Source organism: Peromyscus maniculatus, chromosome 12, assembly GCF_049852395.1.
Source record: "Peromyscus maniculatus bairdii isolate BWxNUB_F1_BW_parent chromosome 12, HU_Pman_BW_mat_3.1, whole genome shotgun sequence".
Taxonomy (NCBI): Eukaryota; Metazoa; Chordata; class Mammalia; order Rodentia; family Cricetidae; genus Peromyscus; species Peromyscus maniculatus.
The window spans coordinates 24,530,070-24,553,764 of record NC_134863.1 but is presented as its reverse complement, the minus strand read 5'-3'; the positions used below and the strand labels follow the sequence as shown (position 1 = coordinate 24,553,764).

The 23,695-nt window shown below is 45.4% G+C and overlaps 1 protein-coding gene across 1 annotated transcript in view; it reads right to left on the bottom strand.

Moving 5' to 3' along the window:
- Positions 1-271: 271 nt before the first annotated feature.
- The window catches only part of Osbpl11 (oxysterol binding protein like 11), a 58,538-nt gene continuing 35,114 nt past the window's right edge, over positions 272-23,695 (bottom strand). Inside the window, exons 7-13 of the mRNA XM_076548749.1 lie at positions 23,358-23,503; positions 16,220-16,360; positions 12,242-12,740; positions 9,854-10,040; positions 5,802-5,984; positions 2,815-2,968; positions 272-1,789 (exon numbers count right to left, since the gene is read on the bottom strand). Of these exons, the coding sequence (XP_076404864.1) occupies positions 1,727-1,789; positions 2,815-2,968; positions 5,802-5,984; positions 9,854-10,040; positions 12,242-12,740; positions 16,220-16,360; positions 23,358-23,503 (1,373 nt within the window). The 3' untranslated portion in view covers positions 272-1,726. The remainder of the gene's footprint in view (positions 1,790-2,814; positions 2,969-5,801; positions 5,985-9,853; positions 10,041-12,241; positions 12,741-16,219; positions 16,361-23,357; positions 23,504-23,695) is intronic.

The following is a 23,695-nucleotide window of genomic DNA, read 5'->3' as shown; positions in this document are numbered from 1 at the left end:
CACAGAGACAGACACAACACACGTCTGCACATTTAGGCATCCCATAAAAACAAAGCCAAAGATGCCATTAAGCTCATTTGTGCTGGCCATCTGGCCATGGGGCCTACCCTTAAGAGCGGTTTGTTTCTGTGGTGAGATTCCCCTGGAAAGAACTAATTTTTCATTTTCAGGTGGCTATCAGTTAGAGATGGCTTCTGGGTGGGTGGGTAGCACATGTCACAAATACCAACTTTCTATTTCTCTCCCCTCATAAAGCAGACAATAACACTGCTGTTCTCTATTTTTTTATTTTTCAATTTTCCCAACACATGAACTATAGCTCATTTTGAGATTTTTTTTCAGTGCACTTCACAGCAAAAATGAAAAGGGAGTCATCGAAATGGTTGTACACAAACCAATTCTTTTAATTTACAATTTGCTGAAAAATCATTGTCGCTGTTTTCATCCCTTTAACCCTTCTAACAAAGAGTTTCTCAGAGCACAGGCGCAGCCGCCCGGCACGGCCGATGAGTGACAGGTGCGTGCTGCGCACGCCGACTGGAAGACCATGGGCAGGAGCAGGGTAAGGCACCACTCTGGACAGTGAAGGTAGCTCGCAGTAACAAGGGTCAGCACCTGAGTGGGTGCTCAGCAAATACTCAAAGAAATGAAAACCATAATTAGCACTATTCTGCTCATTGCCAGCAATTCAACTCCAATAAAACACCGATTACAAAAACCAATTTGTACCTGAATGTAAATTCCTGCTTTTTATTTCACACCCTTTCTTTAGCATTGAAATTTCCTTGAAAGTAAAATAAAACCATACTTTACGTGCACTCAGTCACAGACATAATTGAATTACTGACAGATATGAACAGGTTTCAGTTTGAACTTTTGAGTGAACAGAGGTCAGATAAAGCAAACTTGCTCAGATAGCACATAATACTGAATATGAACCTATAAATGAAGATAGGTTAAGGAAAAAGTAACAGTTTTCTTTTTTAATATTTGCTATTTTTTAATGCCTTAGTTCTTGAGAAAGGCCAAAATCCCATATTGACATGAACACATTTAAAAAAATGTCTCTTAAGTGTAATATTTAATAAAACTAGGTATTGAAAAATGTTCTGAAATTTTTCAAGTCAATGTTGTTTTCAAGTATATTAAAATGCTCAGAAGAAAAAATTCCTCCATGGTTACAATTCTAATTATAAATACACTTTTAAAAGAGAGTTCCAACAGAGCAAGTGATGGGCTTCCTCGGGGGCAGGCACAGCCTCGGGAGGAAAAGAGGCCTTGTGATGTGTGAACACTGACTTCAGGCACAATGGCTGAATCCACTTGTCGGTCACGTCTGTCTCCCTCCTGCTGGGTTTAGAAGAACAGTGACTACTTCAGTAACAGAAAGCAGAAACCTCTGCAAGAGACTTTACTCTTCCCTACACTGGAACCAAAGTCACTGGGTTCTCCCTGCTGTTACCGGATACAAGATGACATGTTCTGGTGGGTGGAAGGCTGAAGATGGTATTGCTCGTGTTGGTGAACGGGCTGCCGAGAAGCCCATCGCGGGTCCTTAACACTTTGGTCTTGCTGCAGGATGATGGGCCCGAGTAGTACATTCGTGTTCAGCTAGTTTCAGGCTGTACAAATTAGGAGGCAGGTCACTCAGTGCAACAACTCTGTCTGAGAGGGCTTGGGGTACACAGAGGAGAACCTCGTTTGGTCCAGTCTTAGAAAGCATGTGTCACTCTGCTGGTTGTGATGGAATTACTTTCCAGAGGGGTTTGTGATAAACCCAGCCATCTCCCTGAAACAAGGAAAAGGGATTAAAGCAGCACCCTCCAGCATCTCCAATCAGAAATCCAGCCAGGAGCAACAGCAAAATGGAGCTCTCCAGGGCCTCCGTGCTCGAGACCTTAGACCATGCCTGTAGCTTAGGGGGATGCTACGGTCTGAATGTGGGTTGTCCCGTACAGGCTGACGGTGTGATTAGGAGGCCATGGGACCTTTCAGAAGTGAGGCCTCACTGGAGGCAGTGGGCTGCTGGGGGAGTTGGGGTCTTTGGGGGGTGCCCAGCTCTGCTTCCTACTGACCTGACTGCCAAGGTGACACAACCACCCTTCTCCAGCTCTCAGCTTGTCCCTGCCTGCCACCAAAACAGACTACCGCCCTGAATCGTGAGCAGAAGGCAGCACTCCCGCCCTCCCCGCCACCTCAGTGTCAGCGATTCTGTCAGAGTCAGGGAATGCAACCGTGCTGTGTGGAAACACCGTTCGTGACTCTGGAGCACGTAACGCTGCAGAGGTCACCTGCAGCAATTCTGCCATGTGCCAAGATGCTGCAGAATTAGAGGGAGCAGGCAGAGCACAAGGACATGCTCATGAAGAAAAGACCGAGGAGCAGAGGGAGGAAAGAGCTGTGGTTATAAGGCAGAAAGGCAGAGTGCAGCAGACAGAGCAGAGTGTGGCAGTCCAGGTCAGGCTAATGAGGACTGCAGGCCCGTGTTCAGAGCATGCGGCAGTCAGGCTTGAACTCTGTATTCCCCACGTCTCCGTCACTTCATTCCTAATGTAACAACCAGTCAGGTTCCTGGGAGCTGTCTTGAGTAAGCCTTGTCTTTGACGCTGGGCCCTGGGTTAACAAAGAATCCCCAGGACCAGTTTATGCGAACCCACCCAACTTAAGCCCCGTCACTTCACCATTTCTCACCCTGCCTTGTGCCTCACTGACCGGCCGTCTCCCCAGCCCCCAGCTGGACTTCTTTTAAAAATGAGGACAAGAGCTAGCGACTCAGGTAAGCCAGAGTTCTTTCTGAGCGCGTGCAGCACATACCTCTTTGATAAAGTATTTGGTTTCCCAGGGTCTGCCTGTTTCAGTGCGATGTCTTTCTTCAGTTCTCTGGCGTTCTTCCAAGGTACGCTTGTGCTCCGTGGCCTTGTCAATTTCAGATTCCCTCAGAGAATCTGTTACATTTTTCCACAATCGTCTAAAATAGAAAACAGCCCATTTTACAAACATTCTTTAAAAAGGGATAATTTAAGAGTCACAGTATTTTTTTTCTTTTATTTATTCTGACCACAGCTTCTCCTTCCTTCTCTCCCCCAGTAATTTGTAACATGACATTTTCCTAAATCAGATCTACACTTCAGAGCTATGAATTTTGAGAGCACAGACAGGGTCCTGTTGTCAATGCCCAGATTACTGTGGCTACTGTTGATGGATTTTAAATTGAGAAGTTCAGTTAAGAAGCACTTTCTTAAGTTTCCTTAAAAAAAAAAAAAAAAAAAAAAAAAACTTTTGTTTTTAGGCAACTTTCAGAAATTAACTAACATGAGATATTTTTAAAAGGCTGAGGCTATGCTTTGTCCAACACATGTGGTAGTGCTTTCAGTCCCAGCGCCATATAACCCTGAGCATGGGCTGCACCCCATAATCCTAGTGCGTAGAAGGTAGAAGCATGAGAATGAGAAGTTCAAGGCTATCCTAAGGCTACACAGAGTTCCTGGCCAGCCTGAGGTACACAGAACTCCCACAACATAAAGAGAAGACAAATAATCCAATTAAAAAAAACATGCTTTGTATAAGACAGAAATGGCCAATGCCTTGTTAACTTCAGATTGCCATGAAATATGATCAACACATTGGTCACTGGGAACTATGAATCATAACCACTAGCGCTTCATTCCTATTAAGAGTGAGAGTAGGAGAGACACCGGGGGATGTGGAGAGACTGAAGTGTAACCCAAAACCAACGGGAATGTAAAATGGTACACTAACTTTGTAAAACAGCAGTCTACAGTCCAGCCATTCTACTCCTGGACATTTCCCCAGGAAAAATGAAAACGCATGTCTACACAAATGCTGGTTGTAAAATGTTCAGTTTTATGATTCATCATAGCCTCAATGTGTATTAGTAGCAATGTGTATCAGCAGCAGACCGGATTTGACATACCCACATAATGGAATACTATTCAGCAATTAAAATAAAGAAACTGACTACTGATACCGGCTATGCGGTAGATGAGTGGAGCAGCTCAAGGTCTGGACTACAGAGACTGTTCAAAAACACAAAGGAATGGATACAAATAAAACAGCCTTTAAAGGAAAACATGTTGCATTAAACATTTAGGGAAACAAACAAACAAACCATGATGATCTAGCCAGGAGTCACACTGTGGCCACTGCCTGTTTTTTGTGGAGAAAACCTTCCAACAGTGTCCAGCTGTTTACGTGCAAGTCCGTGGCTTTCTTGTTACCATGGCAGAATTGAGCAGTTGTGGCAGACACCATCTGGACCATTAAGCCTCAATACATAAGGCTCTGTCCAGGTTTAGAAAAATCCCCGGGCTCAGCAGGGGAAGACACTCACAGCATATGCCAGGTGACCTGAGTTTGAGCCTCAGAACCCAGGGAAAGGGGGAAAGAGAGAGCCCATGCACACACTGCTAAAAAAAGTCTGACTTAAAACGTTCACTTTAACATTACAAGGGCCAGGCGGTGGTGGCACACGCCTTTAATCCCAGCACTCAGGAGACAGAGGCAGGCGGATCTCTGTGAGTTCGAGGCCAGCCTGGGCTATAGAGTGAGTTCCAGGAAAGGCACAAAGCTACACAGAGAAACCCTGTCTCAAAAACACCAAAAAAAAAAAAAAAAAAAAAGATACTAACTAGCAAAGTTTGACTCACGTGGTGGTGCACACCCTTAATCTCAGCACTTGGGAGGCAGAGGTAAGTGGACCTCTGTAAGTTCCAGACCAGCCAAGGCTATGCTACAGTGAGACACTGACTCAAAAAAAGTAACTGTGGAAGCCCTAGACACTGAAGACGCAGTCAAACTTTTCTTCAGAAGACTCATACCAAAACCCTTCAGATGGATTTAGGGAACTCCAATCCAGCAGTATCTACCTCTTCAGTGTCTGGTTTAATAACAGTATCCATCTCTACATCCGGTCTACTGGGATACTCTGGTGTAAGCAGACAAAGAAAAGCTGGCTTTGACAGACACAGCTGTGAGGTTTTTGGTTTTGCTTTTGGTTTTTTAGTTTTTTTTTTTTTTTTTTTTTTTTTTTTTTTTGGGTTTTTCGAGACAGGGTTTCTCTGTGTAGCTTTGCGCCTTTCCTGGGACTCACTTGGTAGCCCAGGCTGGCCTCGAACTCACAGAGATCCGCCTGGCTCTGCCTCCCGAGTGCTGGGATTAAAGGCGTGCGCCACCACCGCCCGGCGGTTTTTTAGTTTTTTGAGACAGGGTTTCTTGTGTAGCCCTGGCTGTCCTGGAACTCACTCTGTAGACCAGGCTGGCCTCGAACTCACAGAGATCCACCTGCCTCTGCCTCCAGAGTGCTGGGATTAAAGGTGTGAGCCACCACTCCATCCGGCTTGCAAAAGAGAATATTTTAATGAAGTTTTCAAGTAATTCAGATCTTTGATATTACGTGAAAACTTGGCCAGTGGTAGTGTGCTTCTGGAATTTTCACTGTTTTGGGGGAGGAGCTGCAGTGTGCTGTGAGGGTCAGAGGTCAGCCTCGTGCAGTTAGTGCTTCCCTTCTACCTTTTCCGTGGTTCTGAGGACGGAACTCGGGTTGTCGGCCATGCACAGAAAGAGCCTTCACTCAGAGCCATCTTGCCAGCCAGGCAACTGGCAGTTCCAAGGTTAGTTTTAATGCAGGAGACAAAAACTTGACAGAATTTTTCATACTGAAGTGATTATATACCACAAAATGTCACAGCTGGCAAGGGGTTTAAAGTGGAGTAAATCAGACCAACTCTTCCCCATCAGACGGTGACACAGGGACGCGGCCTGACTGGGCGAGGGTGACCTACCTGGACTCGAAGGGCCCCTGCTTCTCCAGGGGCCTGACCCTCTTCTTGGTCACGGCCAGTTTGGTCAGGTCCACGGCCTTGGTCTCGCCGTTGCTGTAGGTGAACTCCAGAAGGCTGTTCCACTCTCCCTGCACTCTGCACACCACCGTGTTGGTGACGCTGTGCTTCACCTCAGCTGTGACTCTAGAGGGCGGGAAGCAAAGGCTCCCCCTCAGTTCTGAAGCCCAGGGACACATCTCCAAGTCCACTTCAGACTAGTTACAGAGCACGTTTCCACTTGTCAGTCCCCAAGTCAGTGAGAACCAATCCCGGGCCGGATCCCCAGATGCCTGTTCCGGTGTGTCAGGGTTATTCTTCAGAAAGACTATTAGGCATCACACTGGACTTCATCAGTATCAACAGAAAATCATGTCTAACGTGTTTGTTACAATCTAAAAATGTGACGGCACTATAATCTAGCTCTCTCCCACCGGCCCATCTACCTAAAAGATCTGCAGTTCTAGAGATCAAGCACCCAATATTTATTAATTAGTGATTTTCTTTCCCTGAGACAGGGTTTCTCACATGTAGCCCTGGCTGAACTGGAACTCACTCTGTAGACCAGGCTGGCCTCAAACTCACAGAGATCCTCCTGCCTCTGCCTCCTAAGTGCTGGAATTAAAGGCATGTGCCACCATGCCTAGGCACCCTCCCCCAAAAAAACCCCATTTTAAATTCAATACAAAACCTGGATAAATCATTAAGAGTTAGAAAAATACTAAATACAGTTAAAATTGTAAGTTCCCTGGCTAAGCCAGAAAAGTGAGGAGCAGTAGTCTAAGAACGTACATGGAGCTCATATAAAGTGGTAACCTATGAATGGCGTCACCTGGCCGCCACAGACAGCAGTGCTGAGGCAGCTAGGTGGAAGGCACAAAGAAAAATGGCTTCAACACGTTTAACAAAGTCTATGTTTCCTGTAGGACACAGGCAAGACCAGTTCAAAACTCAGGAACAGCAGGCAGAAGGTAAAGGTTAAGGTCCAATGGATGTCTAGGGACTCTGATTTATTTGGGTCCCAAAGAGAACCTGGGAGGCCCAGGGCATCCCAAGGACTGAGGCAGCACTTGCCATGTGTAAACAGGATGGACCCCAGGAAGGAAGGAAGGAAGGGCAGGAGCTGCAAACTCTGAGCTCAAGGCAGGTGGGCAAAGAGCCCAATAACCAAGGATCTGGGGGCCCGATCCTGGGGGCCAGGGTGCATGATGGTTTGGAGTGAAGAGCAAACATTCCAAATGGTGAGTCAGAAGTGACTGCTAACTGGGGTTCCCTGGACACAGAGGGCAAAGCTACAGTCTGCTTGGTTATAGGAGCGGGAACTCTAGGTTGTATTTCAAACCATGTGAACAAACAGAAGTGTATTGCAAAGCGTTCCTCAGAAGCCACACAGAATGTTTGTTAAGAGGTCACTTCATTATTTCTCAAAAAAACTTAGATTTATTTATTTGATGTGAATGGGTGTTTAGTCTGTATATATGTGTGAGCACCATGTGCATGCCTGGAGCCTGCGGAGGCCAGAGAGGGTGCTGGATCCCCAAGACTGGAGTTGCAGATGGTTGTGAGCTGCACTGTGGGTGCTGGGAACTGACCTAAGTCCTCTGCAAGGGCAGTCAGTGCTCTTACCCGCTGAGCGGTCTCTGCAGATCTCCTCTCTGATCCCACTCGCAACACCTTCCCACTCCTGGAAGACTCAGCTCTAACCACAGGCTGTGAAGAGATGGTGCTGAGTACTCACCTCTTCTTCCCATTCTCTAGACACACGCAACCAGAAGGACGCCGAGGACTGAGAACGACTAGTCCTCCTGCTAGGCACATGTAACCAGAACTACACCGAGGACTGAGAATGACTAGTCCGCTTGCTAGGCACACGTAACCAGAACTACACCGAGGACTGAGAACGACTAGTCCTCCTGCTAGGCACACGTAACCCGAAGGACATGAGGACTGCGGATCGACTAATCAGAAAAATTGCTGATTTTCTTCTGACAGTCTAGTTATAGTGTCTCATTATGTTGTTCAGGCTGGTCTCAAACAAACAGGCTCATGCCATCCTCCCTGGCCTCAGCCTTCCAAGTAACTGAACCCACAGGAGTGAGCCACCAAGCTGGCTGATGAGACCTTTACAGCCTTACACAATCCGGGATGATACAGCTACCTCCCAAGCCTTTCTACTCATCACATAACCTCCCAAGTCTCTGCCCACAAGCACTGAATTACACAGGTACCTTTTCCTGATGACACTCTTTTACAACAGTTTAATGCGACATTAGCAGACACTTACAGGACAGACCAGACCGTCTCTTCATAGTTACTAAACTTGGTCATTATACTATACAGGCAGCCAGAGAAGATAAGGAAATTAAAGGACACAACTGTCACCCATCTCTAGTCTAATTTAAGAATGTCCACACTATCTTTTCATCTAACTCACTGTACATGTCAACATGGGTACCTCTGACAAGCCTGTTCCCTGTGCTATACATTCTTCTCATGCATATGCATTCACCAACGTCTGCTCGCAGCACTCCTGTGTATACATACAAGCACGAGGGGGTGTGTGCTGGTAGGAGAACACAGGCCTTGTGCATGCTCGGTACCTGTTTTACCTCTGAGCCGCATCCCCAACCCTATCCAGAAGGACGATTTGTCACAGCCAAGAGTTAGAAGCTACATAAACACCTGTCAAAATTAAAATGAAGAATGAAGGCTACAGAGACGGCTCAGTGGTTAAGGGCACTTGTTGCTCCCGCAAAGGACCCGTTTTGGTGTCCAGCACCCACACTGAGTGGCTTACAGTTGCCTGTTACTCCAGTTCCAGGGGATCTGACACCCTCTTCTGGCTTCTGTGGGCACCTGCATGCTCGTGACTTACATACATAACTCCCAGGCACGCGCGCGCGCGCGCGCGCGCGCGCGCGCACACACACACACACACACACACACACACACACTTAAAAGTAAACAAACAAGAATGAATTCTCAGTTGTGGCATAGTTACACAATGGGATAATGGCCTTGGTAAGGAGAAAAAAAACCCTGCAAGTATACATGGATAAATCTCTAAAACCTAACAGTGAACAAAATAAGTAGGGTATAAAAGACAACACAGTGTATGATACAATTTATACAGGGTTTAAAACTAATGTGTGGTGTTAGAAATCACATAGTGGCTACCCAAAGTGGGAGGGTGGCAGGCTAGCCCACGAGAGGAGGGAGAGAAAGTCTTTGGGAATGTCAGGAATCTACCGCGGTAGGGTAAGGATACTCAGACTTGTACTCCGTGAAAATTCATGACTTTGTATATTCCTGTATGGATGCCATTTTTAGATAAAGAATTTATAGGAAAAGTACCCCACACTTCCAGAACAGCCATCAAAGTCTTGAGGAAAGAGTGGGCAGCCTCCAGGTCCTATTAGAAAACTTGTTTTGGACGAGCCAGCGCTGCAGAGACTGACTGCAGGAGAGGACACAGGAGCTGATTCCCAGACGGAATCCGAAGTCCACCGAGGACCGGCACCTGGACCCACACCTCCAACCTGAGTGGCTCCTGCCAGTCTCATGTTTACAGATATATTTTTACCCTGGCTTGTAGTAGTGGCTTCCTTCACTGAGCTCTGAATCTGATTCTGAATTCCCTTCATCTGAACTGTGCCACAGACCACGTACTCATCTAGTTTACAAGTCGTTAGCGATTTCATAGGAGCAAGTAAGACATTGCATGAGTTAGTGTGCTAACATCATTACTGTTTTAAAACTAGATCGTGCTTGCTTTCCTATTGTGTGTGTGTGTGTGTGTGTGTGTGTGTGCGTGCCCAAGTGCGGTTGTTAGCTGGGTGCGGTGGCACACGTCGGTCAGTTCAAGAAAAGCCTCATCTACAAACCAAGTTCCAGGACAGCCAGAGCTGTTGCACAGTTTCCTCCACAAAAGACACAGCAGGAAAAGAGCAAGGAGTTATATATAATACAAGGTCAGAGAGCAGAGCAAGAGCCAGACACCACTGAAGTGTTCTTACCGGTGCAGTTTGCCGCCATAAAACGGCTTAGTGTGAAAAGTGATGCTGGCTGAGTACCCCGTCTTTGCACAGTTGACGCTGACTTTGCCACCCAGTTCCACCCAAGGGACGGTCAGAATGGACCGGGCATAGGCACAAGGCAGGGAAAACGTGTACTCTTCTCCGTGCTCCAACAGACTAAGGACACCTGAGTGTAAAAGCATGAGGGTGGTTAACGTCTCTTCCAAGAAACAGTTCTTTCCCTGTCTAGTAATAAACATTCTTATTTTCTACTCATTTGTCTTCTGATAGTATTGACCTCTAGGAGCATTTCCAGACAACACCGAATCAGGGTTACTTTCACCGTGACCTTCCTGTTCCTCTGGGGTTCATGGGACCTGTAACTGTTACAGAGCAAGCGGTCTAAGTGTCCCACCAATGCTCCTAAAATAAAATAAAGCCCTGGGCTTGGGGGAGCTCTGCTGTGCAGCATCATGCTAAGGCTTGGTCACCAGCAGCCTGGGAGTCACTTACAGTATGATGAGAAAATGTTCTTCATTCTTGTCTACATATGTGAAAGACCCAGACGTGATCTTTTCATCAAGAACAATGATCATCCCATGTTTTATTTGCTAAATTCTGAAGCTATAAGAGGTGTAAGAGATTGAAATGATGATTTTTAAAACAAATATTATTCTATTGGGGGCTTCTTCTATATTAACGATGTTATATTAAAGTAGCCAAAACGTATACAAAGGGATTTATAAGAGTGAATAACTGACCTGTGTAAGACACTAAGTACACCAAAGCTTCGTTAGAACGTCTATGTTTATCTATTATAGTTCAATTAATTGTGTGAGTGTGAGTGGTGTGTGTGTGTGTGTGTGTGTGTGTGTGTGTGTGTGTGCACTTGCTTGTGCATGTGTATGGAGGCCAGAGGTCAACACCCAGCATCTCCCTGTAACAAGGCTAGCCCTGAAATCACAGAGCTCTGCTTGCCTCAGCCTCTGAGTGTTGCCCCGCCCAGCTCCACCTTTTGAGGCGGTCTCTTACTGCTTACCCATTGCCATGCCAGGCTCTCCTGTCATGGTGCTGGGGACCTGAACTTGGGTGCTCATGTTTGTAAGGCAAGCACCTAACAGACTGAGCATCTCACCATTTTTCCATTCCTTCATTTTATTTACTTGTTGCTAAGGGTAACAAATGGCAGCTTCATTTCCAAAAGGCAGTGACTGTATACATGAAGGCATTAGATAATAAAGAAGTCACTGTACCTCCCCTCGTGATTCAAAGAGTTGGAAATGGCACATGCTCCTCCTTACATATTTGAGAAGCAGAGGCTATACTGCCAGATTGCTCTGTTAAAAACTAGCAAGAACAGCGCTCCTTTGGAAGCACGTGACAAAGAATGCCCATCCTTCACAGGTCCATGTCCCATCACCTCTCCTAATCTTAAAAACTAAAACTGAACATATAGGCACCGAAAGAAATATTAAAAGTCAGTTCAAATTATCTATCTCTGGATTAATGGGTTAGTGATGCTTTTATTTCCTCCTCTGATTTTGTTTGTTGGTTTGAAACATGGTCCAACTATGTACTTCTGGCTAGCCTGAAATTTGATTGGTAGATCATGCTAGCCTCGAACTCACAGAGACCTGCCTGCTTCTGCTTCCAGAGTGCTGTGCTTAAAGGCGTGCGCCACCACGCTGCAAAGTTTCTACAATAAAAATACTTGCTGGGTGGTGGTGGTGCACACCTTTAATCCCGGCACTCGGGAGGTAGAGGCAGACAGATCTCTGTGAGTTCGAGGCCAGCCTGGTCTACAGAGTGAGTTCCAGGACAGGCTCCAAAGCTACACAGAGAAACCCTGTCTTGAAAAACAAAAAAACAAAACAAAACAAAAAAACAAAAAACTTTATAGGTGTAGTGGTGAATACCTTTAATTTCAGTGAGTTCCAGGCCAGCCAGAGCTACACACAGCGAGACCATATCTAAAAACAAACAACCCCCAAATCTTTATATTTAAATTTTCACAATTATAATTTCAAGGAGAATTTCTATTTGTCCATAGTAATAGCATATGACTCTGGTGTGTCAACACTTATTCTGGAGCACAAACCAGAGCAAAAAAAGTAGTACATGCAACATTTCAGATTTCTAACTCAGCAGTTTCAGGCCCTGGCTGCTCTTGCAGAGCACCTAAGGGCTCAGTCCCCAGTCCCCAGATGCGAGCTCACAACTGCCTGTAACTCCAGTTGTGGTTACTGCGTGTACACGGCGCACTTGCATATATGTAGGCAAAACACTCACACACATGCAAACGAATCTCAAAACTCTACGACCAATACCCACAGCCTTTCCAAATGTACCGAGTTTGATATAAAGACCGGAGATCGATTTTCTACTCACCTTCTCCAGCCATCGTCACACCTATTGACATGCCTAAGAACTTGCTTTTAGTCCAGACATGTGCATTTACACACATCTTCCTTTCTGCACATTCTGCGTAAAATCCTGAGACTGGCGGATGATGAGAGACCTGCTCAGCCACGAATCTGACAGTGTAGCAGTCTGAGACCCCCTGGGTGGGAGCATCCTCCGACAGAGGAGCATGATTTGTGACGGCTGGGGTGGAGGAGCCGCTGCTCAAACTGGATGCCACCTCCCTTTTGGGCATCCTCCAGGAGCAGTGGAAGGTCTCCCCAAGGATAGGGTTGTACGGCTTCTTGGCAATGGCTCCCTTTCGGCCTTCATGAAAGGAGGTCAGGTAGTACTCAACGAAGCGGATCATGCGGTCTTCGGGTGTGGCTCCATCGGTGATGCCTATGAACAGATCTGGATGAGACATGAAATCTGCATACATCTCCAGTAAGGAACGCTTCTCCAGGATAAATGTAGGAAGCACCACCTAAAACATCAATGCAAACCAATTAAGAAGGAGAATTAATCCACATACATATCCACAAATAATTATCTCTATCATCTAAGAACTTTTTTTTTTTTTTTTGGTTTTTCGAGACAGGTTTTCTCTGTGTAACCCTGGCTGTCCTGGATCTCACTCTGTAGACCAGGCTGGCCTCAAATTCAGGGATATCCACCAGGCTCTGCCTCCCGAGTGCTGGGATTAAAGACGTTCGCTACCACCGTCTGGCTCTGTTAATTTCTTAAAGGAAAGAAATGATATGAATGAAAAAAAGGAATGTAAATAAAACAATACAATAAAAACAATAATAAAGAGCCAGGCATGATGGCTCAGGCTGTAATCCCAGCATTCAGGAAGCAGAGGCAGGGGGATCAAGAGTTCAAGGCCAGCCTAAGCCACATAGTGAAGCTCTTGTCTCAAAAAACCCAACAGCCCAGCAGGTAAAGGCACTTGCCACCAAGTCTGAAGACCAGAGTTTGATCCTCAGAACCACACTGTGGCAGGAGAGAAGCAAGTTGTCCTCTGACCCACACTGGCATTTGTGCCCATGCCCAGACCCAAATGTGAAAAATAAAAATAACTAAATTAATTACATTGATGTATATTTTAAACTATGATCTTTGGAGCTTTCACGAGACTATCACGGTTCTTTAAAGTGACAGAACTGGACGGATAGCTAACACAGTTAACAATGCTTAGCTTCTCCCCTCTTACTGGAAGTCCATTAAAATGGCACCAAGTAAATCCATACACAGACAAGCCCCGAAGAACTCAGAAAGGGGAGAAAAAGGAACACTATTTAGATCCGGGAACTAGAAGGGTTAATCTTAAGCAGTCTGCACTGTGGGTTCCTGGAGAGGCTCCAGAGCCAGCTCCTTCCTCCCAGGCTCTGCTGTCTTTTATGCTTCGGGAAGATGCTCACCCACCAGATGCCTCCTGGCTTCATCTGCTCCACACAGCTGGAGACAGGCCACAGCTTGCTTAGAAGTGGGGAATACCGCACAGCTCCTAACCCTCCCCTCCCACAGGATGTCCAGGAGCTTGTTTACACCAAATGCTCTAACTCTGAGAGCCGTGTACTTTCCAGGATTCACACACTACCTTCTCATTTCTTCAGGAAGAAAACAACTCTTGCAAGGTGTTACAAGAAGCTGAAGCCAGTGCCTCAGATGTTTACCTCCTTTTGGAAGCTGCCATCTATCAAACAGCCCTTTCTTTAAGCTAATTAAACTTGCGGTGGCCATTCACTTTTTCTTAAACCAAGTAATAGAGCCTCGGCAGAGTGGCACACTGCGATAGTACAGGACTCTAGAGGGTGAGGCAGCAGAGTAACAAGTTCAAGGGCAGCCCGGGCTACACAGTGAGTTTGGGGCCAGCCTGTAGTATATTGGATGATGATGTCTCACAATTATTTCTTCAGATTGTTTCATACAAGGCAAAGAACATCGTCACGGTGTACAGACACACGTGTTAGAGCCATAAGGAAAGTAGAACTGACTGAACTTCACGGGAGGCACTACACGGAGGACACGGGAAGAAGCCACAACTGGAGGGTGCGCCAAGACTCCAAGTTCCGGCACCACTCAGAGCCTAGTGTCGGAGGGTTTCCTGAATTTCACCATTGCTGGAAACGCTTGTTCTGTTCGGTCTCCTCTGTGTGCAATGCACCTCAAAGAACGATCACCGAGAAAAGCAAAAGAAGCCAAACACTTAGAGACCGACTGGAAGAGAATCCTGTGCATTAGGGACAGAGGAACGATGGGAGACTATTACCTCTTACTCATCCTGGCTGCCTTCAAATTCATGGCAATCCTCTTGCCTCAGACTCCCAAATGCTGAGGTTACAGGCCTGTACCACCAGATCCGGCTTTATTTTCCCAAACTGTCTATGAAGTGCTTAACTATCCTCATTTATTATCATTTTAAATGCATCAAAATGGAGACTGGTGAGCTAGCTCAAAGCTGCTGCAAAGCCAATGACCTAAGTGCAGTCCCTGGGGTCACATGGTGGAAGGGAGAGCCCTCTTATCTTATTGCAAGTTGTCATCTGGGGTGCACACACACACACAGACACACACACACACACACAGACACAGACACACACAGACACACACACACACACACACACACACACTCACTCCACTCATCTATCAAATAAACAAATGTAATCAAAAGACCCAAAGGGAAGAGAAGGGAGCTAAGTCACTTGTTTGTCACCCAGGCTGGGCCCGGGCTATCTTCTCCCTGCTGCTCCAATCCTCAGCAGCGTCTGCACTAGACTCAAGGCTCGGTCTGCTGGGGGTGGGAGGAAGATGTGACAGCATTTTAGTCACACTCCTTACTGCCTGGAAGTACCAGTCCTTTAAATGTGTGTGAACGGTGCTCAATTAACAATAAAGTGTAAGTTCTTAGTTAATAAAGAACAGATAAGGACACAACACAGCTACATCCAAAGAGAGCTTTCCACCTGAGTTACTGGAACATTCTTCGTAAGTGTTCTCATGTCTCATAAACCTCAATGCTGTTTTTAAACCTCAAGTCTAGTAAGGAACAGAAATACCATACTAACCAGATAATCCCTCGCTACACTATTTCAACTAGAACCATAGCTGGTAAAATAAGTATTTCTTCTGGACTGCTAATATTATGTGAAAGTATTTCTTGAACAGAATGATAGCAACTGAAGTCTAAGTGGTAGATTAATAAGGGAATTAATTCTTAAATGCCTGCCCTTGGTAGAATTCTGATGGAACCCAATGACTTTTAAGTCTTTCATCAAGGGCTGTGAGATGGCCCTGTAGGCAGGGGGGCTTGTATTGCAAGCCTGAGCACCTGAGTTTAATCCCTGTAACCTACGTTTGAAGGAAAGAACTGACTCCTGCCTGCACTACCACACACATCACATAAAGACACATAGTGCAAGCCGGGCCATGGTGGCGCACGCCTTTAATCCCAGCACTCAGGAGGCAGAGCCAGAAGGATCTCTGTGAGTTCGAGGCCAGCCTGGTCTACAAAGTGAGTTCCAGGACAGCCAGGGCTACTACATAGAGAAACCCTGTCTAAAAAAAAATAAAAATAAAAAATAAAGGAAAAGCTCCTATCAAGCACAGTAAGTCTAAGTTAAAACAAACAATGCTCCCAACCACACATACAAAAGAACAGTGTTTTTGACTTTTCAGTGATGAAAAATGAATTCTGAAGGCAAAAAGCTTTCTATTTAAAGTTCTATAACAGATGAGCATGGGAAACAATCTTTCATCTCTACATTTACAGCCTTCAATGAAACCCAAATCTGTTTGTGAGAGACATCTAAGTAGCCCAGGCTGGCCGTGACTTTCCCATCCTCCGGCCTCGGTCTCTCCTGCTCCAGGACTGCAGATTGAAGCCTCACACTGGCCGGCTGCTGTCAGCAGTAAGGCGCAGGAGCAGAGGCCCGGCCTCCTAGCACCTGAGCGGTAACTTACTCTCGTTAGGTCCATGCCCAGCTTGAGCTGCGACAGGAGATGCAGGATGACACTGCGCTGCTCCTCCACGGCCCCCAGGTCATCCTCCTTGTTGTCACAGGTGTCCTCTATCTCATCCTCTGCATCAATTTCCTCAGGTTCCTTGATGTGGAGAGCGGAGTCGGGTATTGTAAGTACTTATAGACATTCACTAAGAAAAAAACAATCACTCCAGACCCAGAAGGACAAACATGGTATGTACTCACTCATAAGTGGATTATAGATATAAAGCAAAGAACAATCAGACTGCAACCCACAGAACCAGGGAGGCTATGTAGCAGGGGGGAACCCTAGGATGACTGTGGCTTAGAATAAGTTTTGGTTTTACTCAATTGCTGGGCAAGCCTCAGTGAAACATTTCACTATTAGGATAAGAATTTATACTGTATCAAGCTGATAATAGAAAAATAAATAAATAAATGGAAAAAAAGAAAAGAAAAATCACTCGGCCTTGGAGACATTTATACTAGGTCTAAACAAATCAGAGGGTGGGCAAAGCCCTTCTGAAGACACAACTCCCATCAGTAAGCCAAGAAACACATTTCCCTCCAAGAGCCCACAATTGCTGGTAGAGAACAGACTGTGGGCCTGTGACATGTTTTTTTGTTTTCTAAGACACAGTCTTACTGTGTAACCACGTTAACCCAGCACTCACTATGTATCCAAGGCTGGCTTCAAACTTATGGCAATTCTCCTGTCTTAGTCTCCTGGGTACTGAGATCGCAGAAATGTGTCTACATGCCCAGCTGAAATACATTCATTTTATAGAAACAGTATTTCTTAAAAGAGCAAAGAATGCCCCCTGAATAAACTCAGCTTTGAACCTAGTCTGGGAACAACATCTACAATTTTAAGTGATTTCTGTCTGCTTGTTTGTTCTGAGACAAAGTCTCTCACTATGTAAGGCAAGCTGGCCTGGACCTTAGCTTCCCAAATCTTAGGATTACAGGCATAAAGCCACCAGGCCTGGCTAAGTTCTGGAGGCTTTGTTTTAAATTTTCATTTTGTTAATTTAAAAAATTTTATGTCGTGTGTGTGTGTGTGTGTGTGTGTATGTGTGTGTGTGTGTGTAGGTGCTAGAAAGGCCAGAGGCCACAGATTCCCTGAATCTGGAGCTGTGCGCCACCCCACGTGAGTACTAAGAACCATACTCTGGCCCTCTTCAAGAGCAGTATTCTCTCTTAACTGCTGAGCCATCTCCCCAACCCCAAGTTCAAGAGTTTTAGGGATTAAATGTTTGTCCTTGTTTAAGCTAAAGCTACAAAGTAAAACTGAAAGGTGGATGCACACAATGTCAGATCTAAAAATCTAGCCTTATTCTGCTGTTGACTCCTGCCTGAGAAGATCTGTGGTTGGAAAGGGATTCCAGATAACATAAAAACTCTGTGGCTCGTCAGGCAGCTACACTGCCTGCCGCCACCGCCTGGCCTCTGTGCAGCATTTTAATCAGTAACACCCCACTCCCCACCCCCACAACTGAATGTATACTTCCATCTCACTGGCTCCTAATGACCAGTTAAACAACTGCATATTTATTACTAGCTTACTTTTAATTTTTTTAGGGTTTTCAGATGAAGGCAGGGGTGGGGTGGGGCTTCACTCTGTAGCCCAGGCTAGCCTTTAATGCTCAATAATTTTTTTGTTTGTTTTGAAATAGAGAGTTTCAAATGGCCTAGGTTGGTCTTGAACTTACTATGTCTTTGAACTCCTGATTCTCTTGCATTTCCTTCCCACATGCTCAAATTATAGGCATGCATCTACTCCGGTTCTGACTGTGTGTGTGTGTGTGTGTGTGTGTGTGTGTGTGTGTGTGTGTGTATGTGTGTACATATGAAGGCCAGAGGTTGATGTCAGAGACCTTCCTTTATTATTTTTCACTTTGTTTTTTCAGACTATCTCTCTCAGTGACCTGGAGTTTACCAATTCTCCTAGGCTGGCCGGCCAGTAAGCTCCAGGTATCTGCCTGTCTTCATCCCTACCTGATCCCAGGCACTGCAGTTAAAGACGGATGCCACTGCACCTGGCTTTCACACGGGTGCTGGGAAGCCGAACTGAGTCTCATACTTGCATAACAGAAACTGCCAATTGGCCGTCTCCCAACCCTACTTACTGGCTTTATGTTTCTGCCAGAGTCTCACTCTGTATGTAGCTAGGCTGGCTTAGAAACTCACTTTGTAGTGATTCTCCTGCCTCAGCCTTTAGAGTAGCTAGGATTAAAAGCTGGAGCTACCTTACCTGTCCAGCTTGCTTTGAGCAAGGTCCAAAGGTTCAATAGCACCTTGTCAGCTGTCACCAGGCTTCTACAGTGGTGGTGCCCTGCCTCTCAAAGAGCAGCTCGTTAACCTCTTCTGCCAGGAAGCTGAATATAAGGATGCGATCTTTTCTAATTTATTAGATTTTAAATTTTCAGGATAGTGGAGTGGGGATGGGTAGGGTTTGTTTTTGGGTTTTCTTTTTTTTTCTTTTTTTTTTTTTCCTTTTTTTTCGAGACAAAGTTTCTCTGTGTAGCTTTGCGCCTTTCCTGGAACTCTCTTTGGAGACCAGGCTGGCCTCGAACTCACGGAGATCCGCCTGCCTCTGCCTCCCAAGTGCTGGGATTAAAGGCGTGCGCCACCACTGCCCGGCTCTTTTTTGTTGTTTTGTTTTGTTTTTTCGAGACAGGGTTTCTCTGTGTAGTTTTGGTGTCTGTCCTGGATCTCACTCTGTAGACCAGGCTGGTCTCAAACTTACAGAGATCTGCCTGGCTCTGCCTCCCGATGTTGGGTTTAAAGGCGTGCGCCACCGGCCCATGGGTAGGTATTTCTGAGACAGTGTCTCTCTGTGTAGCCGAGGCTAGTCTTAAACCCACAGCAATACTTCTATTTTAGCCTCACATAGAGCTGGGAATACAGGTGTAAGCCATCATGCTTCGATAGTTATGATGATTTTTAAAAAGAAATTATTTTGTGTTATTTTTATTTCCCCCGCCACTATTTATCCTATCAAATAAAATACTCACCTGTTTTTGTTCTGTATAGCTAGACCAAAACCAAACCAAACACAGACAGACATGGACATCGACACAGACACACTAAAAAACCTCACACCTGCCAGATGTGATGGCACTCAGGAGACAGAGGCAGGTAGATCTCTGTGAGTCTATGCAGAGAAACCTTGTCTCCAAAAACCAAAAATAAACAAACAGATAAATAAATAAATAAAAGACTACATAGACAAAATTGTGTGTTCACACAGAGAGCCCTCTGTTTTTATGACCTTTTTCCATGAAGAGGCAGCCTATTGGGAAGCAGCTCCTGCTCTGGAGCCTAGATCCTCTGCACATAAAAGTCTACTTGAACACTGTTCACTCTTCACACAAGGGGAACTGATAGCCCTCTCTCCACGTGGACCAAATAAAACCATTATATGAGATTAAATAATCACAAGAGCCCCTTCTAGGTGGCGATTAAGAATGCTCTCTGACATTACATCTGAGGCTGGACTTAGGCTTCAGATGAATAATGCAAACACAGCTTTAGAGAATGGGGTGTCACTCCGAGAAAGAGGTGCTCAGTGACCCAAGACCCTGGCACACTCAATCTCAGCACCAAAACCAAACAGTAACGATAGCAACAGAAGCCAGTTACTTTATGGGTTGAACCTTCTCTACTGGAAGTAGTATTAAAGAGAAACAACCAGGAAGAACAACTGTAGAAGAATACAGTTTTCAATATTAAAAAAGTATTACATTCACGTATATACTTCGTGTGTGTGTGTGTGTGTGTGTGTGTGTGTGTGTGTGTGTGTGGGCACATGTGTGGCATGGCGTACACATGGAAGTCAGAGGACAACATGAGGAGTCATCCCCTCCTCTGTCATAAGGTCCCAGGGACTGAACTCAGGGTGTCAGACTTGACAGCAAGTGCCTTTACCCACTGAGCCCTCTCGCTGGCCATTTTCACTGCTTTAACACAAACAAACAACAAGTAATTTACTGAAATAGGGAAGAAAATGTATTTAATATTTTTGAGACAGGAACTTGCTATATTATAGACCTCAGAGAGCTGCCTGCCTCTGCCTCCCAAGCACTGGGACCAAAGGTGTGCACCGCCACACCCGGGAAGAGAAATTTTACCAACAGCTAAACACTGACTCTACATCGTGCTGTGGACAAAAGAATTCAGAAGCTTTCCCATTTTTCTGGACTGTCTCAGGCAGCACAGGCCGGCCTTTAAGTTGGTAATTTGCTGAGATTCAGAACATGGTGCCACCACACCTAGCTGGAAGCTCTCTTTCCTGGTCATCATGATTTTCTTCAAAAGCTTAAGCTAGCAATGCACTTCCAAACTACAAAACAAACTTTCAAATATGTGAAACGCTTACAAACGCTGGTGGCTAGCAATGACAAGGGCCGAGAGTGAGTGAATGTCTAGGAACCTGTGCTAGCTGAAGACTGCATGGGAAAGAAAAATCACAATTCTACAAGACTCCTTCTTTCTTTGTCTTGATGTCAGCCTCAGAGGCAATAAGAAACCACAGAATTAAAAAAACATTTTTTCAAGGCAGAGCTTTTCTGTGTAGCCCTGGCTGTCCTAGAACTAGCTCTACAGACCAGGCTGGCCTTGAACTCATAGAGATCCGCCTGCCTCTGCCTCTTGAGAGCTGGGATTAAACACGTGTGCCACCACCGCCCAGTGAATTTCTTTTTACTTATTTATTTATATAGCTGTACATGTGTAAGTGTTTTAAGTGTGTGGGTGTGCAAGTGCCGTGGCACACACGTGAAGAAGGGCAGAGGACAGCTGGCTCTTCCCTCCCACCATTCGGGCTCTGGGGACAGAACTTGGGCTGCGAGGCTCTGCAGCAAGTGCCCTCATCCAGTGAGCCACGTCACCAGCCCAGGCTCAATGGCGGTATCCGGTTGGACTGAGGTCTACCTTCGCCCTTGGCGGATAACAAACCGCACCTGTAAACTTTGGGACAATAAAGGTGTGGTCTGGTGTGCCTGGATGGAGTCTAAACTTTAACACTAACTGCTACCTCTGCTATTTTCTATCTGCACTTGGTGATCTAGTCACTAGAGAACGATTTGGAAATCTGGCAGCCTCCTCCCAGATCCAGTGCCCCATCCCTTACAAAAGTCTCATTTTGCTAACAACGTTCTCTGCGCTCATGGTCCTTCACACTAAATCTCTTCTAGTCTGGCCTTCTCTCCAAAGCAATGGCTCCATGACCTTAAGTGCTCCTCAGAAACATTATTATCACATGTCCCTCTCCTGGAACATTCAACATGCTCAAATCACAGTAAATCTTGCTCAGAAGGGGCTTTCTCATTTCCTGGCTTTGTGAATAGCAACACAATTTTATCTTGTTATTCTGGCTCCAAAGTTTCCAATCTGTCATAGTCTGGCTGATTTTTGTCATTTGAAATGCACATTGCTGATTCATTTGCTTTCATTTTTACTTCCATGGTCTTTGATCCCATTTTAATTCCAAGTCATATCATATACCAATCCTCCTATATCCCTCTCCCAGGCACACGATCTACTGTCGCTCTATTAAGACTAAGTCCTGCCCCACTTTATTGCTGCATTGTGGTCTCTGTGGAGCAATCCTGAGAAGTACCTCTCCACATGGAGTACATGACTGCAGTACCCAACAACCCTGTGATGGTTCTCATAAGCTACTTACAACGGAACTCTGCTGTTAGCTTTATCCGCATCATAGTCTCACAGGGCATCACCATCACTACTCTACAGGTGAGGAAGCTTAGAACCAAACTTTAAAAGCTTTGTCCCCAAAGCACTCCTCCTCTACATCACTCAGTATTTCTTTTCTTTCTCTGAGGGGCAAACTGCAAAGAGTGTAAATCATGTCCATTAAGGAGAACATGTCTCATCTTATCACCTGCTTATTTCAGTGTACAGAAGTTGAGGCTGCAGTAGACTGCACACCTCTTCAGTGAAAGAACTGTCTTCTGATTGGGTTTCTCCTTAATTCCAGACAGCTTGGTAACCACAAGTGTGTGCACGTGAGTGTGTCAATGCACGCTATTTACTTGGTTAGCCTGCTTGCCTGCTCTTCAGCTCCCTGGCCCCAGCACCTCTTCATAAATTCAAAGTCTTTGCCAGGTTTAGACTAGTGTCTTAGCTCTTAAGAAACAACATGCTAGTATATAAATGATCATAAAGTCCACATTATTCTTGACTCAATAACTCTATTGGGGACATAATGTAAAGAAATAATAAAAAATTGGGAAGGGATATAATACTTAGCAATAGTGTTATTATAAATAATAACAAGAAAGACAAACTAGACGTTCAACAACAGGACATGAACTCAGTATCTTACTGTGACTTTCAAACACTAATTCTATAGGCCAGACCACAAGACAGAAAAGAGCTTCAATTATCTATGTAATTATAGTAAGCATAAAAATTGCAGACATGAACATAAAAGGCAAAGCAAGCAAACCAAAAAATGATATCATTTCTAACAGCACATCTGCAGCAGAGCACAACACTGCAGCTCCTGGAAACACAGAATGAGCACTGATGTATGTAACCACTAAAGGCCGAGGTCAAGTGATGCGGAGCAACATCTGTCACAACTGCAGTGGTAACCCGCCTACCACTGCAAGCAGAGCTGACAATCTCAATGCTATTTTAAGCACTTGTAAATGTAATAGCAAAGACTAATACAGTTAAATTAACAATGTGCAGACCCACACCTTTAATCCCAGCAGTCAGGAGGCAGAGGCAGGTGAATCTGAGTTCAGGGTCAGCCTGGTCTACCAGGATGGCCGAGACTACACCACCGTCTCAAAAAAACAAAACCAACAAGAAACAACAACAAAACGAAACCAACCAACCACCACCAACAAAACAATGTAATGGGAAGCTGGCTGTACAGGGTGGTGCCTGTGAGGTGAGCCAGGAGGACTACGGACAGTTAAGGCCAACCAGGGCCTTTAACCGTCTAGTGTTCTATGGACACAAACACCTTAACAACAACAACAACAACAACAACAACAACAACAACAACAACAACAATAACACACTGTCCCCTTTCAAGGAGTCCTCACTTCTTCCAGCAACATCAAGTTTTCATGTTCCCTTACCCTTGCTAACACTCCAGACTCTGCAACAGCCTGCGCTTCCGGGACTGCCATGGGCTTGCTGGCCTCGGCTGCAAAGGGCGGCTCAGCTCCATTTTTATAGTGGTTTGATAAAGGTATCTTTGGTTCCAACCACTCAATTGTCGTTCCTGATGAAGAAAGAGAAAAATTGTGCTGAGACTTGCTCATAATCTGGGAAGTTGAGCAGATCTGGATTTTATTCAACAATTTTGTTCTGACCCTACAAGACTGAAGCTCTTCAAAGTGCACTGAAAGGAGACAGCTACTCGACCTCATTAGCATGAGCACCATGATTGGGTACTTCACTACAGAGCCACTGC